Below are 21,128 nucleotides of genomic sequence, written 5' to 3'. Positions count from 1 at the left end.
AAAAATAGACAAAAATGAATAGTTTTTCCAACATTTATTTCAAAGATTTGTCCAGCTTGCTCTTAATGTCGTCAATTTTCTTTATTAACCAGTTTATCAGCTTGTCATGGCCATGAAAACGATAAGCCACTTCCAAATTGCTTCCCAATGACTTTAGCCGTAATGGTAGTGTTTGGAACCAGCAAAATGCTTAGTGTTTGGAACCAGCAAAGTGCTTAGTGTTTAAAAACATTAAGAAAAATACTGAAATAATGTGGAATACTATACTTTGTTATTTTTCCTTTGTGATACAAAAACCAGCTTTATTTTCTAATTTGCAGCTGAAAATGTAACACTTTCCAAAAGGCGGACACTTCCAATTAGCCGGACACTGTGGTCATACACCGATGGTGTCCGCTAATTGGAGAGTATACTGTAATTTCTTTTATAAGGTTCAAGTTATGACTTATTTTCCTACTTTCTTAAGTTCGTTTAGATTTTTGGTGCTTAAAACTAAACATTGCATCGTTAGCTTCTGTAACAAACGTGTATCGCGCATCCACTCGAATACACAGAAGGTTTTTAACTATGGTGCCATAGAGCACAAGCTTTTTAGCTGGAATATTTTTGCTGAAATGCATTTTAAAGGTATGTAGTAGTGGTCAAGTTCTAGAGATTTTGAAAAAAAATTCTACAAAGTCAAGAAAATTCAGTTTAAACTCAGAAGACATGTTTCTTTCTAAAAACAACTGTAGAGCTTATCATTTGTGGCCCTTATGTAAATGTAACAATAAATAATGACGAAAAGAATAAGATTCTTACTGTAATGTCTTGAATATCTCCGATTAAATTTTGTTAAGAAAAAAGGCGTTGTAGCTATCTAGCTTGCTTCAATTCTAGCTTGTTTCAATGCTGTATATGAGTAAATTATTGATAACCTTTCCATTGATGGAAAGTTTAACCTTTCGAGAGGAAAAAAGAAAAATTACTCTAAAACAAAGGAAAAATTTGAACCTTGTTGACTCTTAACTTCTGACCTCTAAAAGAAGAATTCTCATTGGATGGTGAAGTGCCAATCGGAAATGAGCATTTAGTCAAAGCAGAAAACAATGCACGAAAAGAGCCCATGTAAATTGACTCTCCTTCGCTTTTGCCATAATGTTTCGTTGTTGTGACAGGAAGTGTTATAAGCGGAAACATCTTTCAGTCAGAGCTCAAACTTGTGAATTAGGCATTGTAAAATTTACTGTTTTACTATATGGTATATATACATACTTCCATCTAAATCTATACATGTTTCGAAAGGCTTTGACAAATGTGACAAACGTGTCATAAAAACAGGTTGCATTGTGGGACACTTATTTAACAAATGGACGCCATATTGTTTTCTTTTCGCAGTAAAAGACACAGTTCGTTGTGTCAATTAAGATATTGAACAGAAAGACGGTTAAGCGTTGAAATTTTTACAATCAATCAATGCAAACATTTTAATCATTCTAAGAAAGACAAAAAATGGCGCCCCATAAATGCAAGCGTAATCGTTAGCATAGCTGACCCTTTGAACTCAAAGAATGAATGGATCGCGTACTTCTGTGTTCAAGGGTTATTCAACAGGGTGAATTTGAGATCTTGAAAGCACTTTGATTGGATTTCCAGATGAGTTGTGCACCCTGATAGTGCGATTTGGATATGTTTCAGATTTCCTGCTTTGTGTAAAACGTTGTTACCTTCTTTGCTATCAATAATGCAAAACATAGATTAATTTTGCAAGGTCTTACGTTTGGCACAGGGCGTTTGTTGCTAGGGATAAGGTGGTAATTTAATTGACGGCAAAATCTGTCTGTCAAAAGTGACCAATTTTTGGCAAGTGGCGGAAATTTTCACCGAAGAAATTGTTGGCCTATTACCAGTTATGGCCGATGGAAATTTTTACCCGACGAAATTTTTCCCCCAAAAAATTTCTTTTGTTCATTTTTTACATTGACATCGAAATGGTGAACAACATAGGAAAAACCCACAATTGACACAAATGTTAATGACGAACTAACATCAAGATGAATAAGAAGAAAATAAAACGAAAGATAATATTAAAAATGTTCTCTCCCCGGTCGTAATAAATCGTCGGTTAAAAATGACGATTTTCATCAAAGTTCTAACTGGTAAGGTACCTCCTATAATAGAATGATTTTTTTACTTTAAAACTTAAATAAGCGCTCAGCACTTACCTATGGACGGCCTGACTAAAAATAAACATAAAAAGCCTAAAAAGTCCTGGGGACAAGGTTGGGTGCATTGCCATATTGCATTATCTCCAGTAGCATCTCCTCCCGTAGAGGAAATGTGTAGATATTTGTCTACATTCAAAGGCTTTTTATGCTTATTTTTGGTCAGACCTGGAGACGGAGTTGTAATGCACCAACATATCGTAATGCTTCAACGAAACGCCCCGCTGAAGTAAATGTTGATACTCAAAAAAATTATTTAAAAAAGCAACCTTGCCTACTCCTAAGTTTAGTGCTAGGCGCTTATTTAACTTCTACGAACAATCCTTTTTTCTTTGAATAATCAATTCCTTAAGATTAATTACTTACTACCGCAGGGCGGATTAACATTTGACCTTTTTTGGGAATATATCCATCGCATCAAGAAATAAATACACTAAAACCGTGTGTGCAAAACTCTCATTATATCAACCATAAGCAAGGAAAACTTTCAACCACGTAAATCTTTTGATAGTACTGTCTAAGTAAGAATAAAATTGAAGCGCGTATATAGCGGTTCACTGGAAATAAGATTGTGAGTCCTTAGTTCTACTTATAATTAAAGCGTTACAACCCAACGATAGAACGTTACCAAACCCCAAACGAGAAACGTGCGGGAGAAAACAACTCAGCGCTGTTCGCCATATAGCTAACAGCATGTTAGATAGCGCATTTGATATCGCATTGTTATTGGAACTAAAATTTCTTTTCTTCGGAAACAAACAGCATCTCAAAAGCGCTTAATATCAACATTGAACTCGTAAATATAAACATGTAAATTAAATGTTTGATATTTTCATAAAAAAAGACGTGTAAAACTTATAAACAATAGATTCATTGAAATAACTTTTTCTAAATTCATTTAGTTCCATCCGGCTCTGCCCTCCTTCATCCGTTTCGCCATCTCCCATGGCAACTGTACTCCTTTGTAGAGAAATTCGTTTAGTTGTTTTAATCCATCAATACAAACTTCGAACGGTAAGCAACACACATACCAACTTGCACAAAAGAAGCCCAATGGCCAGCCAATGAAAATGAGCAGGACAAACCAGATAAGTGCCCACAGTACGTTCATTTTGATGGACCTAAACGAAAGTGAATAGCAAGGGGAATGAAGGATTGTGTTAGAAAAGAAAGGTTGTCTTGTTAAATTTAAATTTCTTGATTGTGAGTAGCAATGCAATCAATCAAGTAAACCAGATAAACAAACAAACAACAACAACCACAACAAGCAACAACAACAACAGATGTATTTAACCTATGTGAAAAAGTTTAATTCCAAAGCCACTAAGCTAATTCATGTGAACCCTAATTATTTTCGCTACGGTTTACGTCATGTCTTTTCCTTATATAAATCTCACTATACACTTTTTTTTAAGAAACCACGGTATAAAAAATGGACAAGTCGCCTTCCAAAAAAATTAGAAACTTTTTGCTTAGTTATGAAATTAAGAGATTTTTAATGAAGAAACTTTTTAATTTTTTAATTTCACCGGAACAGATATTATTTTAAGACGATGAAGAAACGCTGAAAACTGCATCAATTCATCTTTTCTTGCACTTTTCTTGATAAGTCTTTCCGTTATGTCAAAACATGTTTTGGTTGAATATTATAAACTCTTATAAACCCCGTCGTTATTAAGAAACTTTTTAGGAAAATTCTTATGATTTCAGTAGATTTAAAGGTTGCTTGGCTTCTTATAACAATGGTTTAATTAGTTTTTTTAGAAATGAAGTAAAAACTGGAGTAAACAGTTTAGCGTTTTCTCCTTGCACAGGCATGGCTAAAACTATGTATCTGCTTGATTCTACAAAAAAACTTTATGTAAAACAAGCAGAAACACATAATACATAATTTTTACCTTTTTATCCCTTTCAAATTGCACTTTCTACAAGTCACGTCTTTGTAGAAAACATATGACAAGCCATGGAATGTTTTTCTTGTGTTTTTACTTATTTACACCATGTGATATTGACATGACATCTCCCCCGCTGTTGTTATATATACTCTCCATCTTTCTTTGCTTACATACATCAAGATTTATACATCACTAATATCTTTTATATTCGAATTTAATAATCAATTGTAAATGGGATGGAGTGCATCAAAGGTCAATACGTGATGACTTGCCACAAGCTATTTTAGTGGATAAAAAACCACATCCATCTGAGTAATTGACCAATCATGCTTGTCTGTGAGGATTTAAATCTTAGGGCGTTATGAGATGGCGCTAAATATACCATCTAACTTTTAGCCGTCGATTTCGAACCTTGAAAAACCCAACTCTTTAAAAAGTTTGTTGATATTTTATCTGAACAGTCAGTATATTTTTCTAGAAAGTTTCTTTTCATAATAACATCTATATCCCCAATCCATCTCGACAGCCCTTAAGTGAAAGGTCCTGGGAACAAGTTTGGCTTATTAACTGATTTTTTAACTGTTGTACTATTGTTCGCTGACCCTATTGCATGGTTTTTTATGTTCACGATCTGATAACGCATGACAACACGAGATAACACGTTACAGCAATGATACCACCGACAGAATTTCATTCAGGACAACTTTGTAGATATTGGCTAGAGATGGTATTCCCCACAACCTTGCTACATTTTTGGCGAGAATTTCACTATTTTAACATAAAATTCTAACTGATATAACGATACAGTTTACATTGAAAAGAAAGTTGTTTCATAGCTTCTTTTGTGTTAGTTCATCTTGTGGATGCTTGCTCGTCTAACGCAAGATCGACTCTAAAAAATACCGAATATATGAAGATTGTCGGTTAAAGAGAAAAATCTTAACGTCGATCTCAAAATTGAAAAGCAACTTTGCCTTCCTTAAATAATTTATATGTTCATTCTTCTTTGAAGGAAATACGTGTAAAAAGAGCATGTTCAATTAAACTCTCATTCTAAAAAAGTAAATTCTGTAATAAAACAAATTTAAACGTCTGTACAAAGTAATTTGACTCTCAACCTAGTACTTCCCAGAAAAGTCATTATTGATGGATAAATCGCTTAACGGTTATTTAACTTAAAGTTAAAGCATTTCTAAGATTACCTATATAATTAACTTCTCGAGATCTCGATATAAAAAAGAGATAACAGGCGCTGAGAACGAGATTGGGGTATAGCGTGTCTGTCACGTACTGAAGTCTCCCTATTTCTTGCTCGTTGGTGCAAAGTATCTGTGTCGTACATGTACCATCGCGAATGGTAAAGTGTTGGATTTTTTTTGTGTTGCTGTTGCCGCAACTTAGCAGCCGCGTGGAATTAAATGTGGACGACCTTACCACTTTGTGGCAGTGAAATCCACCCTCCTACCCACTATTGCTATTCTCCCTATTTAACATTTGATAATCACTGACAAGAATTATCAAGGACTCTGGTTGTTCATCATTTATCTTAACCTTGATTCAGTTTTTTATTTGTTCCCATAGTTAACAAATTGTGAGGTCCAAATGTTTACTTGATTTCAAGTTGAAACAAATTATTTACAATCAAGCCATGGCATGGCGTTAAAAGGAGATTCACAAAGGATAAATAGTCTGCCTAGTTTCACGCACACGATCAAATCAAATAAGCTTCGCTTTAACCAGTTCAATTTGCTGTCTTCACTTTTACGTTGAAGAGTTTAGAAATCTGCGACACTATGTATAAAGAGTTTTATCTGCAATTATTATTTTCACAAACTTTTTTATGCAACGCCTACTTAATTCATTGTTGTACCGTTACATGAAGACAAGCCGTTTTGTCATACAAAATTCTAAATTATATGTGCAAACTTTAAAATTAACTTTCGCAATAAAAACAGCTTTTTGTAGAGCTTCTGAACCAGGGATACCTATTGAATGATAAGCGTAAACTAGCGTAAAGGGAATGAGTTCGAATTTTATAAATTTCGTCATTTAAATTTTAAAACATATCATTCTATCAGTTGAGTAAACGTAAAAAATGTTTCGCAGATTTGCCAGTAAATAAATACTGGCAGAAAGTCAGAAGATTAATAAATATTCTTTAAAACGGAGGTAGGCAACAACATAGGAACAACACAAACAACACGTGAAACACCATCAACTACATCAAAACGAAAGCTACCAATACTTCAACAAAACAGCTTTTGTATGGCTTCTGCAAATATATCAGAATGTAAAAGCCCACTGCCGCTGCTGGAACTACTTTCTACAAACCAACGGTTGATATTTGCAGTATGCTACGGATGTGTTACACCTGCTATACTTTTATTTAACGGGGCGTTAATCTTCGCCCTAATTAAAACAAAAGAATATAAAATGAAATTCGCCCGCTACATTTTGATTTTAACAATTACAGATTTCTGCACAGGATTGCTTGTGGCGCCCATATTTTTATATTTGTACATTCGTCCGGGAAATTGCTTTTTGTCATGGTATGCTGTAACATCTGCGTATTTATTCTTGAATTTATCATCACTCTTGATTTTTATCATCTCGCTTGACCGTTATTCGCGGATGAGAGTCACAGTAGCGGAATGTGAGAGCACTGGAATGATGAAGGTCCAGACGTTCATAATAGTGGCCATTTGTTTCGCAGTCACCATAACGATAGGTTTAGCAATAACAGCTGTTTATCACGTCGCCTGCTATTTTCAACTGGTTGTTTTGTCTTTAGATTTTTTGATTGGATTTAGCACATTGATATTTTACATGAAGACATGGTGGAAAGTGCATAAGAAATCACAAGTAAGAACAAGCGAACATTGTAAACTAGCCATAAGTCCTCATTTTTTGGATGTTTTGAAGAGGAGGAAATTGCGGCCAGTATATGACAAAAAGTTGACACGAACAATAAGTTTAATTTTGACCAGCCTTTGCCTCACATACCCAGCTTACATAATTGTCTCATTCAGCCGATCTATGTATGGAGCATTACAAGGAAAGTGCGAATCTAATTGGAATGTGTATTTAGTTGAATTCGATTCAACATTTTTTCTCTTGTTTGTTAATTCGTTCGCAAACGCTATTCTTTATTCTTGCAACAACCGCAAAGTAAAGAGTTTTTTTTTACGGTTTCTGGCGAAAAATACAATTAGTCAACGAAGAAAGAAATCTAGCGTCATATAACTTCACCAATACTCTACGCACATGTAAGAAGTTTTCTAAATCTACACACTGTTGATAAGCATAACTAGATGGGATATGCACGCAACCTCGTTCCAAGGGCATTTTACCATGAATTTGATAGCAGGGAAAAGTTGGCTGCTTCGTAATAACGGTTCAGGAGCCATGAGACCCTGTGAACGAGGTTAGCATGCATGCAAATAGTTTATAGACCAAGCATTACCAACTTCCTTGTAATCGAAAGGTGAAAATATGAGGCTATATCAAACGCAGCTCCTGTATGTATTGCTGAAGGAACATACACTCTCTCTACGACTTTGTAAAATTTACTTGATTCTACATCAGATACTGTCTCGATAGATATAGAATTAACATTAACATACCATTGTAAAGTTATTGTAATGCGAGCAAATTAGAAATGGAAGAAATTCACTTGTTCTCCTTTCCATGACCTTTATAATTATTTAGAATAACATTCACTTTCTGCTAGTCAATCGTAAAAAAATACGTGGAATTAAATCACTTACGCATTTTTTATGTGGAGTAGGGAAAAAGAGCGGTGGATAAAATAATGAAAATTTAAAATGAAAATTATATGTATACACCCCTAATCACCCTCCTCCCCAGGCATTTGTGCCTACTTCTGTGTACTTCTAATACAGAATTATTTTTGCAGAACATTTTGGGCTTATATTGGCCTAGAATCAAAAAAACATTTATAACAATTTTAGAAGCAACTTATATTGTTACTCAGACAGAATGTTCTAAGGTCTTTTTAAGACTTTAAAATGCTAAAAATTTAATACGTCCAAATTTGGCGAAGTTTTTTAATATCATTAAACTAGTCGACAAAGGCCCATTGAAAAATCCAACTTAGGAAAAAAAGAAACAATGATTTAATTTGAATTTTGATGGCGTCAGCAATGACCCGTCAAGGCGTCAAGATTATTTTTCACATTTTTTTAGCCGCTACCTGCGTTTTATAGAGCTTGAAATGCTGATCAAGAAAATGATCGTGTACTTTTGAAGAACAGTTCCAGGGATATTGAACTTTAAAGGTTTTTAATAACGTCATCAACCCATTTTATCCGAAACGGGTGTGTTGACCCAGCCTTAGGAAATTGGTCCCATTTTGGTGCTCCCTAGTTACCCACGCAGAAAATGGCTTCAGTTATTTGAAACCGTGTCCAAGTTGTATGGCTTCACTATTCATATTTAATGAATTGACGTCAGTCTAAATGCATTGACGTCGTGCCATAATGTCTAGGTAGTAAACAAATAAGAGATACTTTTTTAGGGCGAATTCAAGGAAATTTTTGGCGACTTCAAAGGAAAATAACACACTAACTATGCCAGTCACAGACATTTTGTATTATTATATACTAATCGATAAGGCCTGTGGAAAATTCCGCCTAGGCAGGATAACAATGGAAAAGAAAAGGTCACTTGAATTTCGATGTCGTCAGCAAAGTCTCACAAGTGTACAAATAAAGATTTTTTTAAGAATTTTTTTTAGCCTGTTGCCTCTATTGTGTATAGCTTCAAACGCTGATGAAGAAAATGTAAAGGATCGTACTTATGACAAACTGCTGACGGGTATCAAGGTTTAGGGGTTTTTTTGATGACGTAATCAACCTGTCCATTCTGAAAAGGATTCGGACACCCAGGTTTGAGACGCTTACCTAATTTGGTCCCAGGTTGTCCATAATTACCCAAGCGGTGAAAAATGACTGACATCACCACCCCGTTTCCAAGTTATTTGGCCTCAAAATTATAAGTGCGTTGTAATGGCTTCGTTATTTCAAATTAAGATGTTGACGTTACATTAATTTTATTAACGTCGAGTCGTAACGCCAGAAAAATTTAACATTTAAGACATAACATTTTTGTCAAAATCAAAGGAAAATGGACACATGTCGAAATTGCCCGTCACAAACACATTGACTCATCATGTTAAGAGAAAAGAGTACAAGTTATACATATTTTTATATTCATAGACATTTAACGGTAAAAGCGAAATATCATTAAGTCCGGGTTAGAAAATTCCAAACGTCAAAACTATTTCTCTATAAATATAGCACAGTCTTGCTTCGTATTATCTTTCACTTTCTATTGTTTGCCAACCACGTCATCTCGTTATATCACTTTAACAAGTTTTCCCACATCTCTCCTTATAATTTCTTTCTCGTATCCCCTTAATTTGGCTTTAAGTGACGGATTTTAAAAAGATGGCAAAAATTAGAGCCAGCGGAAAATATAAGCCGATGAAAGCGTCCGTCCATCAACTTCGTCCGGATAACTGGTGACAAATATGTTAAAATCTTAACAACATCAATTTTTTGTTGGCTCTGAATTAATGTTGTGTAGGTTACGAAAATTAAGGCAGACGAATAATTTGAGCCAAACAAAAAAAATTGACTGAAAAAAGGTTGCGCTGATACAGTATGTGGTGACGTATGATTACGACATTTAGTGTCTTTATTTATATATGTAAAGATGGAAAAATAAGTATATGAACAAAAGTCGTAATATCCTTTTCTTATACTAGTTGGTGCCCCGTGGAAAAATCCACGGGCTTGCCCGTTCTTTTTATACCGTATTGCGTGCATCCCGTTACTAGGGATACCATTTTGCGTAACAGAGAAAAAGACAGACGTATGCAGGTATTATAATATAGATGAACAACAATCCCGATAGTCAAAAATTCATTAAAAAATTGCTAATCAGTATGAAATAGTATGAAAGAGATACTTCCAAAAATATCAATTTGCAATCAACTTATCCTGGTAAACAATGACTAAACAACTTTTCGGGGTATTTTTCGTAAATCGCTAAACAATGTTTGAGGCGGAATGCAAAAAAATCAATTGTTTACAAAAATGTGTGACCTGTCTCTTTTCCATAACGAAATCTGCATTTTTTATTTTTCATCCAATTGTCTCGCGTAAGGTACTGTCGTAATTACAGCAGGTGCTTCTACATTAGCATTTGCCTGACGATGCCTTTGCACTCGTTGTTGTCTCGCAAGGATATAGCAACATCTATAGCGACAGAGTAAGCGAAATATGACAGCGAACACAATCAAAGCCACAGTTCCTCCGCCTATTCCAACGTAATGTACAGTTGTCAGTCCTAAAAAATCAGCAAAGGTTAATGCGGTGATAGCGTAGTGGTATCATGGGGTCCCACTCTTGGAACTGTAAAAAGAAAGGCTGTCAGCTCATTTAGAACCATCTAATGACAACAAACAGGATATGTTGCAGACGATAAAGTTAGACCAATGCTCCACATACGTCTGGCGGTAATGTAGCATATAGTTACAGATGATCAAACCGTTAGAATATAATGTCAAGGACCTTAAATTTCCTGTTGTAGTGAACTTACTAAATATTGACTTCATTCATTACACAAATCAACATTGTTATGTTATGCAAGCGAAGGGAAGGGAAGACATTCAACGCGTAATGTTTCCTTATGGGGGGAGATGATTTTACAGAAAAATAATAGTCTGGGGAACATTTAGTCACTGACACTAAAGTTGGTCATTTTTTCCGGCTAAATTTAGGTTTCTTGTTCGCCATAGGAGATAGATATCATTAAGACTAAAAATGAATGAAGTACTAATGAAGTATTTTCATTATTTTTACGACAACATTAGATCTTTAGAGATTTTTTAGTATTAACGAATGCCCTACATGATGTTTTAACTATGTATGTACATTTTTAATTTTTTATGGGCCGGCACAAATGCATCCAACATTTCATCCAACATCTTAAATTTTTGATGTTGGATAAAATGTTGGACGCATTTGAGTTGAATCAAAATTTCTCGAAAATAAAAAAAGAAGAAAAAATCTTATTGGATGATGTTGGATGAAGTTTGATCTCGATCAAACTTTTCATCCAACATTTTCAGCTTAATCCAACACAATTTTCATGAATTTTCATGTTGGATGCATTTGAGTCAAATTTCAACCAACATTTTACAATAAGTATATTACGTACTTTTCGAACACATTTGCGAACGTTTTTTGACAATCGAATGTTTTTTTCAATGGAATGCTTGTAAATAAATAAATCGAGAGTGTGTGAGGAAAAAAATCATTTGTGAATAGCAAGAAGGAGCAGAAAAAGTAAGGATGACAGCTATGGCCAGTGATTCAGAAGACGATACCTACCAACCAGGCGAAACATTTGAAAAACAATTTCTTCTTTCAGCCAGTTTCGTGTATTTTCCCTGGTCGGTTTTTCATCATCAGAATCCAGTAACTTGTTTAAAATCATGATAGCTGCATCAAGGTCCTCCATAAGGAAAAGTCAAATAAATGAACACGACCTGTTGGATGAAACGTGTTGGATGAAGCAACTCAAATGCAAATTTCGAATTTCTTAACTTTCGAAATTCGAAGAAAATTTTCATCCAACATCATCCAACATTCGAACCAACATGTTGGATGAAATGTTGGATGCATTTGAGCCGGCCTGAAAACCTTCGTTGTTAAAATTTTATAAATTTATATTTAAACATGTCTTATTAATATTTAAACATCTATGTTTTGTTAACATTTATCTTCTGCTCTACGAGCCTTAAATATTGATCATCACTCAAATCTACCCCTTAAATTTCTATGCGAACGATGAACAACCCTAAGAATACGTTATATAACTTTTTATTTCGTTGCCAGAAACTGTAAGTTTAAGTTTAACTTTAAGTTGAATTTTTTCTGTTATCTCATTGTGTTAAAGGTAGATAAATGAAAGGTAGTTATAAAAAAAGTTTTACCGTCTTTTGTGCATTCTGTATTGCCGTCTACATCTTCGTGGCAATCCTCACCTAGAACCCCTGTTAAATGGAAAATTTAAGAAAGAAATAATGATTTAAACTTATTGAAAAAGGTAAAACGTGGACAAAAAGCGGATAATATTCAGTTTAAATAGTTGAGACCACCGTTCACTCAACTCGTCCATCCATCAATAGTTCATACAACCGCCCATACCACCCCCTCCCTCCATATAAAAAAATTATACCCTGTCACCTTTTGTTATTGAGATGAATTCTCAGTGGAATGGAGGAGTAAAAATATCGCAAGTTACAATTTATTAACACCCAAACCATTGACTTGAAAGCAGTGTAGTCATCGCAAATGGTTCATGTTACCTTCTTCAAGCATTTCTACTACCCTAAAGCTACTTCAGTAAAATGTAGCAAGGTCAGCGCATCAATGGAGTAGCCTAGAAACTGGCTATAATAAATGCTTTACTTAACCATATTCGTTCCGGGTGTTTTCGAACATATTATTCCGCCTCTAAAAGATATGGCGACCTAAAATTTTGGCGAGCAGGTGTCTTATAGATAAATGCTGAAACTCAATAAGTATCATACCCAAACAACATACCATAAAGGAGATATTAAAAAAAACATTACTGCAGACCGAATAGGGTTAAGCCAAATCATTAAAACTAGTCGGTGGCCCGTGGAAAAATCAACGGGTTCGCCTGTTTATTTAATACCTCATTACGTGCATCTTGCTACTTGGTACCATTGTGCGTGACAGATAGACAGACGCATGCGGGTATTATAATATAGACTAGTCGTTAGCCCGTGGAAAAATCCACGGGTTCGCCCGTCCTTTAAATTTACCCGTGGCAACAAAGTGGATAAAAATATATCGCATTTGATATTCGTGTTTCTGTAGCACGATTTTCTAACTCAGCAGGGAGGGTCCGTGCAGAGACAGACAAAATACGGCTATTATTAAAGAGACATGTTTCAATGTTTACTCACATGATGTTGAACAGCACATCGAATAAATACAAAGTGTTATGAAAATTCTTGTCGCTGCCATTTTTCCACGATACGAAACTTTATTACACCAAAACCCTCCCAATGGCCTCTGAGTGATGTTGGCAAATGAAAGAAAAAACAAATAATTATTATTTACCTTTTTAAACAGTCGAACTTTAAACAAACAAGTATCAGATTTCTCTATGAGAAGAATATGTCTTAGGCAGATCAACCTCATCCCTAGGTCTCATCTACGCAGGACATTCTAGCTTCTCTCTTAATAATACGAAACTGTGTCTGTCTGTGACTTTTGCAAAGTGGATTATACTTTTCATAATTTGATCTAAACATCACTTATAATTTTTTTTTGTAGTTTAATAAGTCTTGACATTAAAACAATATTGCCGTCAAAGCAAAGAAAATATTAAGCTTAGTGAAGCCATCGCATTACACTTTTAAATTTAAAGCTAAATAACTTGGAAACAGGTGGTAATAACCGGCGTCATCTCCTGTTAGGGTAACTACCTGGCACCAAATTAGGACCAATTTTCTAGAACTGGATAAACCCAGCCGTCAAAACAGATGGGTTAACGACGTCATCTAAAAATAAGTAATTGAATTTTAAGCCGATAGTTGTATTTTTGACAAAGTTCAACCTTCCGATGACAATACCGGAAAAGTGCTGACACAAACAAAAAAAATTCAATTTGGAAAACCTTCTCAAAAGTTAGGCAGGAGAAGGCAGGGTGGATTCCGCTGAGTAATGGCCAATATGCAAGGGTATGAGAGCTAACTATATATAATGTTTTCTTATATTTATGCTGCAATCCCTTCTCTTCCTTTAGCTTTCCCATTTGAACTATGGCAACATATACTGCGCCTCTAAAAAGCAATATAGTGTGCTTTAGCGTGATAAATTCACTCCTGGTGAGGTCTGGTTCACATTTTCAGAACCATGTTGGTAAAAACAACGAACTAAGAAACTTATGACCAAGACAGGCCTTAGCAGTGCCGTAACCGCCGGGGGGGGGGGGGGGGGGGGTGCAGAAGGCACAGACCCCCAATAATTTTCCTACTAAAAAAAAGAGAGACAGAGAAATGAAAAACATAGAACAGTTGTTCTACTCATGGTCAAAATCACTTTCAATATTTTAAGGGGGTGGCAACACATTTAAAAAAGTCCAAATGCGATGTAAATTTTCTGAAAATTGCCAGCACCCTTAAAATTTCTAGTGTTCTTATCATTTCTTATTTTATTGTACTCGTGTAATGTGAATATGTATCTCTTTGTATCTTTTGGTTTCTGATGGAAATCTTTATCTAAATTTTGATGCCAAATAAACAATGCAGCTTTTCTAATTTACAAAAATATCGAAACATTTATCGTGCTCTTTAACATTGATCCATGAGATCGTTAACGTCTCGAAGGGCATTTTCTGCCAATCTAGAGATAAAAAATTTAAAAATTTCCCACTCGCCGCCACTTAAAATTGTGGTTACGGCACTGCTTATCAATCCAATGCCTGACCAAAAAAGGTTGAAATATATTTACATGTTTATTACTTAAATGTGTCATATTTTGTATAGCTAGCTACATGCATTTTTCTTTGGTTCGTACGTTTTTAGGATCTTTAACAAAATATGTTTCAGATTATTTTACTTCAGTTGTAAATCCTTTTTGTGATGAATTTAGCGTCTAAAAAAACAAAGAAACAAAAAGTAAGAAAGAAAAGGTATATATTTTAGAAAGCTGAATTTCAAATTACATCAGAGTTTTTTTGTCCTAGATATATTTAAAAACACATGTGTCATGTGAATAGTGTGGCTAAATTTTGCATTGATTCTGATGTATCTGCTAGCTATTCATAACACATTAACAAAATTTTAAACTTGTTGTTAAGCAGTTACATCAGTTGTCAAAAACTTCTATCACACTGGATTTGAATCAGTGTTATTGCTCATTCCACTGGATTAAAAATCCTCTACTATTTTTTCGTGTAAACGAAAAGATTACGGTGTTGTGCTTTTCTGAAATAAAGTTAAGGATAAAAATCTTTATCTTTAGCTGTTATTATTCAAGCATGGCCCTTAGTTAAGATGGAGAAAGAAGCTGTTGTTGATGTGTTATCTATGAGTTTTCGAAATTTTGCAAGTAAAAATGAAGTAAAGTGAAAAAATATTTCTACAAACAAAAATCAACAATTTTAGGATGAATTGAAAGGACGCTATGTTTAAAGTGTTTCTATGTTACAATACGTAATATTTCTTTCTCTTTGTAGAGTTTCTTATGGCTAGCTAGACTTTAAAGAGTTTATCAACGACTTAACAAGATTATATGTTGCTTTTGGTAATCTAGTAAAAGGTGTTGCGGTTGAAATGCTAACTGTACCGTTCATCATAAAGTGTTGATAAGAGACTGGAGATTTTATTATCTGTATTAAGGAAATATGGACATGTAGGCACATCCTTGGTTTATTATATATTATATATGCAACTTTTTTGATGGTCATTTGGAAATAAGTTATAAATTCAAGCACTAGTATGTACATAAATATTAACATTCCTGACAACTAATGGATTTCATTAATAAAATCGCTGAAAGCTAATTTGCATACAGTATGGAATGTCGAATTTATTAAAAGAAGACAATCACAGTTATTAGCTTAATACTTTCAAGGCCCGTGGAAAAGTTCACTTAGGCAGAACAGAAGAAAAAAGATAAAAGAGCCTAATGAAAGAACAACGATTTTAATAATGTAAATAAAAGAACCAATGATTTTAATAAAGCTGTTAATGAGATCATCACTAGCCTGTTTATGTACTTGAAAACATTTTTTTAAATCTTTTTTACTCGTTTCCGCTATTGCGCAGAGCCTCAAGTTGTGATCAAAATATTGTTTAGGGTCCTGTACTTTTGACGAACATTTAATGAGATAATAATGTTTAATAGCTTTAATCAACCCGTCAGTTTTAAGACGGGTCGCTTGACCCTAGAAGACTTGAAGCGCCAGCCTTACTAGGTGTAATTTAAAACTGTTATTGACGTTAATCCGTTTTATTTTGTTGACATCGAAATAGTATGTCTGATTTGCTAAAATATGTCCACTTTGGTTATCACACAGTTTCTTTTATGTGAAGTATTTTACTTTATTTGCACACAAGAAACACACAAGAAGCTCGTTAATGTAAAAACCAAGAAATATAGCTCAAAAAAAAAAAATAATAATAAATGGTGGAAAAAGTATGGCAAAAATAATATAGTTTTAAGAAAGCTGAATTTCAGATTACCTCACAGTTTCTTGTCCTAAGTATATTTAAAAAAACATGCAGAAAAACTTTATTATTCATCATGTTGCCAAGCAACGTTTGTATGATCAGGTATTGTCTGTCTCTTTATGTCTATCCGATTATCTAGCTGATTGCATTAGTGCGGAATACGAAGTTCCACGTGAACACAAGAGGAAGGTGGACAAGAAACTGTGGCGGGATTGGCCTAGGCGTTTTAATAAATCTGTTAAAGGATTCTTTGACAAGTTGCTTTTTGTGACTTTACAATCATACAATCATTGTTGTTGTTGCAGAGGTGGTCGCAACCATTTATTATATGAATTTTAATGAAATAAAAGGATCAAAAATCGAGATATGGAAAACAAAAATTAAAAAATTTTGGCAAGAAATAAATTCGACTAACCAATTTTGACAATCAAATTCTGCCACCCCAATATTCCTTAAACATTTGAGCCTGATACAGAAAGAGTGCATATATTGATTATTGACTTTTTTCTAACAAAAATTTGTGCCCCACATAATACTAAACTTATTGTAAATAATGTAAAACTTATTATTAAATTAAATTTTTGGGGAACTTTTTTGTAACCCTTCGCAAAATGAGGCCTAGAGCATAATCGCAAGAATGAATTCGGAAAACGATGAATTGTTGCAGACTTTACTTTGCCGTTGGTTGATTTTGATACATACGCTACTGTAGAAAACATAAATTAAAAAACATTTTCTATCATCACTTTTCTTTAAAAAATATGCAAAAATCCTTCCAATCGCAAACAATAATATTGTAATTTCTTGATGATAGCCTCCAACTGCAAAAATATGTTCTGCAAAAAAGAAAAAAAGAAAATAATCAGGCCTCATACAATGGCAGGAATACGTCCCGCAAAATTTCTCACCTTGGAATATTGGATTTGAGATTCAATATAAATGGATTTTGTAAAATATCCAAAAAGATTCTCTGATAAAAGGTGTATGGTTTCAATGCAAATAAAAATGCAGACGATAAACTCTGCTTATTACATATCTAATCAAAAAATAATACTCATTTACAAAAAGTAATTTTTTTCTAGGAGTAAGCTATAGTTAAAAACCCAGCTTTCATGGCCGAAAAAACAAAAAAACAGATAGTAAAAATTGTTTTCCCATTTTTTATGTCTTTCATATTTTCAGGAGTAGTGGCCAATAATAAAATGGCGATATAATAGATAGCTAACTAATGTGCTAGCTAGTTTTGAATTTGAATAGAAGACTAAGACTAGCTAAGCTATGTGTGGTATTTGTAACATAAAACAGTAGCTACCTGACTGGTTAAGTAAGTAACTTTTAGGTTTACATGTAGCAGCATCACCAAAAAACGTTTTCAGGTCCTTCTAGACCTTACCACCCAAGTTGTAGTAAATCATGAACCTAATTAGATCCCCGCAAACGAAAAGTCAAACTTAAAACAGCTGGTTTAGAAACAACGCATCAGGGAATCGTGTCACAAAAATAAAATAACCTTTATATAGTGGGATGTTTTAATCACGTGACAAGACGGATTCAGAGCTCCTTTCGAGGTTTTGTCTCAGAAAAGTCTGGAGACAAAAATGCAATGCAATGGCTTCACCAATCTTATTTGATACATTGACGTCAGTCTATTACACTGATGTTGTGCCGTAACGTCAAAAATTGACGCCCTTACTAAATAACCCCCATCCCCCACACCAACCCCCCACTCCCGTCATTATATGTTCAAAAAAACCCGCACAATAGGGTTTAGTTGAAAAAAAAAGAAGAAAATATTCTACCAGTAGACCTCAGACCAGAAAGGTTCGCTAATAAATAAAAAACTGAATTATAGTCTGCCGATGACAGGTTAGAATTATTAAATTCCTCTCGGTTAATTCCAGCATGTTGAAAATAAAAACAAAGAAAACGCCAAGCGTATTTGCAATCGCGTTAGATCGCTAGGGTTGAAACGTCATGACAAGAGTGTAAATTGAGATTTCTACTGCGAAATGTCTCCATAACCGCAGTCTAAACTTATTCTGCAAGGCCGCAAGACCAAATATAATAAATTTTCAGTTAGAAATAGCTAATAATGTCAGGTTGAAGTTCAATTTTACTTAAAAAAATCGCATTTTCAAACCACCCTAATGCTCCTTTTGTGTTTTGTTTTCTCAACCTGAACATTCATGTTTAGGTTCAGGTCAACTTGTCCAGAGTTATTTTATACCTAGTACTCTTTTCTTTTGGAATGGAATGGAATCATTGACAAGACTGGAATTTTACTTTTTTCTAACAAGACACACCTTCTCTCATTTCATTCATGTCATTTTGAGGGTGCAGAACGATTTTGAGGCACAAAAATTTTTAATGTATTTTTAATGTTTTTAAGAACAATTTTAGGCTAAGCATGTTTTTTTAAAAAGTTTATGTTTGATCGATTAAAATTTTAAAATCAAACAAACACTTTAATCCTAATGATATAATAGCTGGATTTTCCTACGTAAATCGGATTGTTACCCTGTTAGAGCTATAACGCCCTTAAAAGTTGCAAAATTATTGGTCAATCAAGCAGTTAATTTAATTAACCCTATTTGGTAGGGGTATTTCGAACATATTATGACCGGGGGGATTCCCTCTAAATAACTTTACACATGCTTGTCCAAATTAAATCAAACTTGACACACGTCACGTAAGAAACAAAATGGCAGCAATAAATTTTGGCTTATGTCAGCACATTTTCTGTGACGTCATCAAAAGCTTGAAATTTGTCTAATATACCACCATCTGCTTAAAATTCTATTACTGTTGTTCTAGAGCGAATTTTTGCATCCTTTTTGATATTTTTGAAAGCCAAATAAAGTCCACCCCCCCCCCCCAGCCTTGATGAGTCTCTGTGCTAAGGTTCATCTGCTAAAGCCCTTTAAAACATAAGGATAAGCACATGTTAAAACATGGTCTCCTTTGTCTTACTTTAAATGACCCTAAATGGAAGAAAACTAGTTATAAACATTCGCTAACACAAACCACAATAAACACGACTGACAATTATTATCTTGCGGGAAAAGCTAATTTCCCGAGACTGACGGATTCAAACCCTCAGAGCTTTTGTAGGAAGGCCAATTGCAATCGGAATTTAGCGGTTTTAAATCGATACAAGCATCTATTACACGATATTTTGCGTCTATTCGGAGCAATTAAAACCACACATAATGTAATCTGTTTGCAATACGATTTGTAAGTAGCTACATGGAATTCCCCCTTATGATTCATGCCGCAAGATAAGAACTTTCTCAATTTTTTTGCCGCAAAAATAACAGTGAGAAAACAATGAGAAAGCTTTGACAGTTTGAAATTAAACTTAATTGGAGATGCAGAAGGTGATTTGCTTCCCTTTGATAGCTGTCAATATAGCTATTCCTGGATGAGAAGAGAGAAGTGTTAAAAAGTGAACAGCAATATTTTTTTCTTTACCTTGTTAAATGAAAAATAACAAACGGCCACCAAGTGACACGCAAATTTAATACTTCACAGAAAATCAAACGAGAAATTAACAACTACGACAAAAGAAACTTTTTCACAGCAAAGTAAACATTTCCATTTCTTTAATAGTTTCAGCTTACTTTTCACGCCAGACGTTTATAATGGGTTGCCATGTGGCATGTACAAAATATTTGCGATCGGTTGAAACTAATTTAGAACAAATAAGAATAAATCTATCTGAACCCGGTTAAGTTTTGCGATGAATTTTTTTTGTGATTTCACGAAGACTAATTTTCGCGAAAGAGTAGTACGTGAATTTTTCGCGAAGATTAGAAACAGATGTAGTGATTCAATCAAGTAAAAATACACATCTCTCGAGAAAGTAATATATGGCGAATGACGTCTTACTTTTCTAAATTGAAGAGATTTTCGAACGTTGAAGATTGTGAAAATTCACACAATTTGCAAATGTATTGAATCTCTGAAAAAGATTACGTCAGTAATACCGATTATACAGCGGCGACAGGTGAATCTTGCGAATCTTCTTTTGAAGCTGAAAGAAATGTCATGTCTAAATATTCAACTTGTTAAGTAGTTTGCTTCAAAGCTGAACCAGGGTCGAAACTCAATGTTTGACGTAGTGATTTTATTATGACGAGTCAAAAAACTTCAGCTGTTGCAATATACATTGTCTTATTGGTGGCCTTAGTTGAAAGACGTTAATAGCGAGCAGATCTGTCAAATCCCTTTTTTATGTATGTACTGAAATTGGGTGATGTCACACGCTGTCCTGTGTACGTGGGAATAATTTGTTTTGCTGTGATATTTTCCAGTCCTCGTAAAAAAAATAAGCCGATTGATCCTCTGCTAAAATTATATATCTATTTTTTAGTATAATCAATTCCACATTGTATTTGGCGGTTGTTGTGTAACAAAACAAAGAAGAATGTAAAGACATTTATAGAAATACCGCAAAACTGCAAAACTGCAAAACAAAATAACTTTAACAACATCATATCAACATTGAAAGAACAACATTAAAAATTGACTATTTCCCTGAAAATGTTCTTTTTTCTCTTCTAAATGTTGCAAAACAAAATAACTTTAACAACATCATATCAACATTGAAAGAACAACATTAAAAATTGACTATTTCCCTGAAAATGTTCTTTTTTCTCTTCTAAATGTTGCAAAACAAAATAACTTTAACAACATCATATCAACATTGAAAGAACAACATTAAAAATT

At 34.1% G+C, this 21,128-nt stretch overlaps 2 protein-coding genes across 2 annotated transcripts in view; both read right to left on the bottom strand.

The window, feature by feature from the left end:
- Positions 1–21,128, bottom strand: part of LOC130624246 (LIM domain kinase 1-like) — a 101,933-nt gene that overhangs the window by 73,358 nt on the left and 7,447 nt on the right. The gene's annotated exons all lie outside the window — the stretch shown is intronic.
- On the bottom strand, positions 10,001–13,260 carry LOC130624251 (uncharacterized). The gene is made up of 3 exons (XM_057439825.1): positions 13,125–13,260; positions 12,123–12,182; positions 10,001–10,471 (listed from the first exon to the last, which is right to left on the bottom strand). Exons 1-3 carry the CDS (start codon positions 13,183–13,185, stop codon positions 10,260–10,262), a joined length of 333 nt encoding a protein of 110 aa, XP_057295808.1. The 5' UTR covers positions 13,186–13,260; the 3' UTR covers positions 10,001–10,259.

The sequence above is a fragment of the Hydractinia symbiolongicarpus genome, chromosome 13, assembly GCF_029227915.1.
Source record: "Hydractinia symbiolongicarpus strain clone_291-10 chromosome 13, HSymV2.1, whole genome shotgun sequence".
NCBI classification, from domain to species: Eukaryota; Metazoa; Cnidaria; class Hydrozoa; order Anthoathecata; family Hydractiniidae; genus Hydractinia; species Hydractinia symbiolongicarpus.
This window is presented reverse-complemented; position numbering and strand designations above follow the sequence as displayed.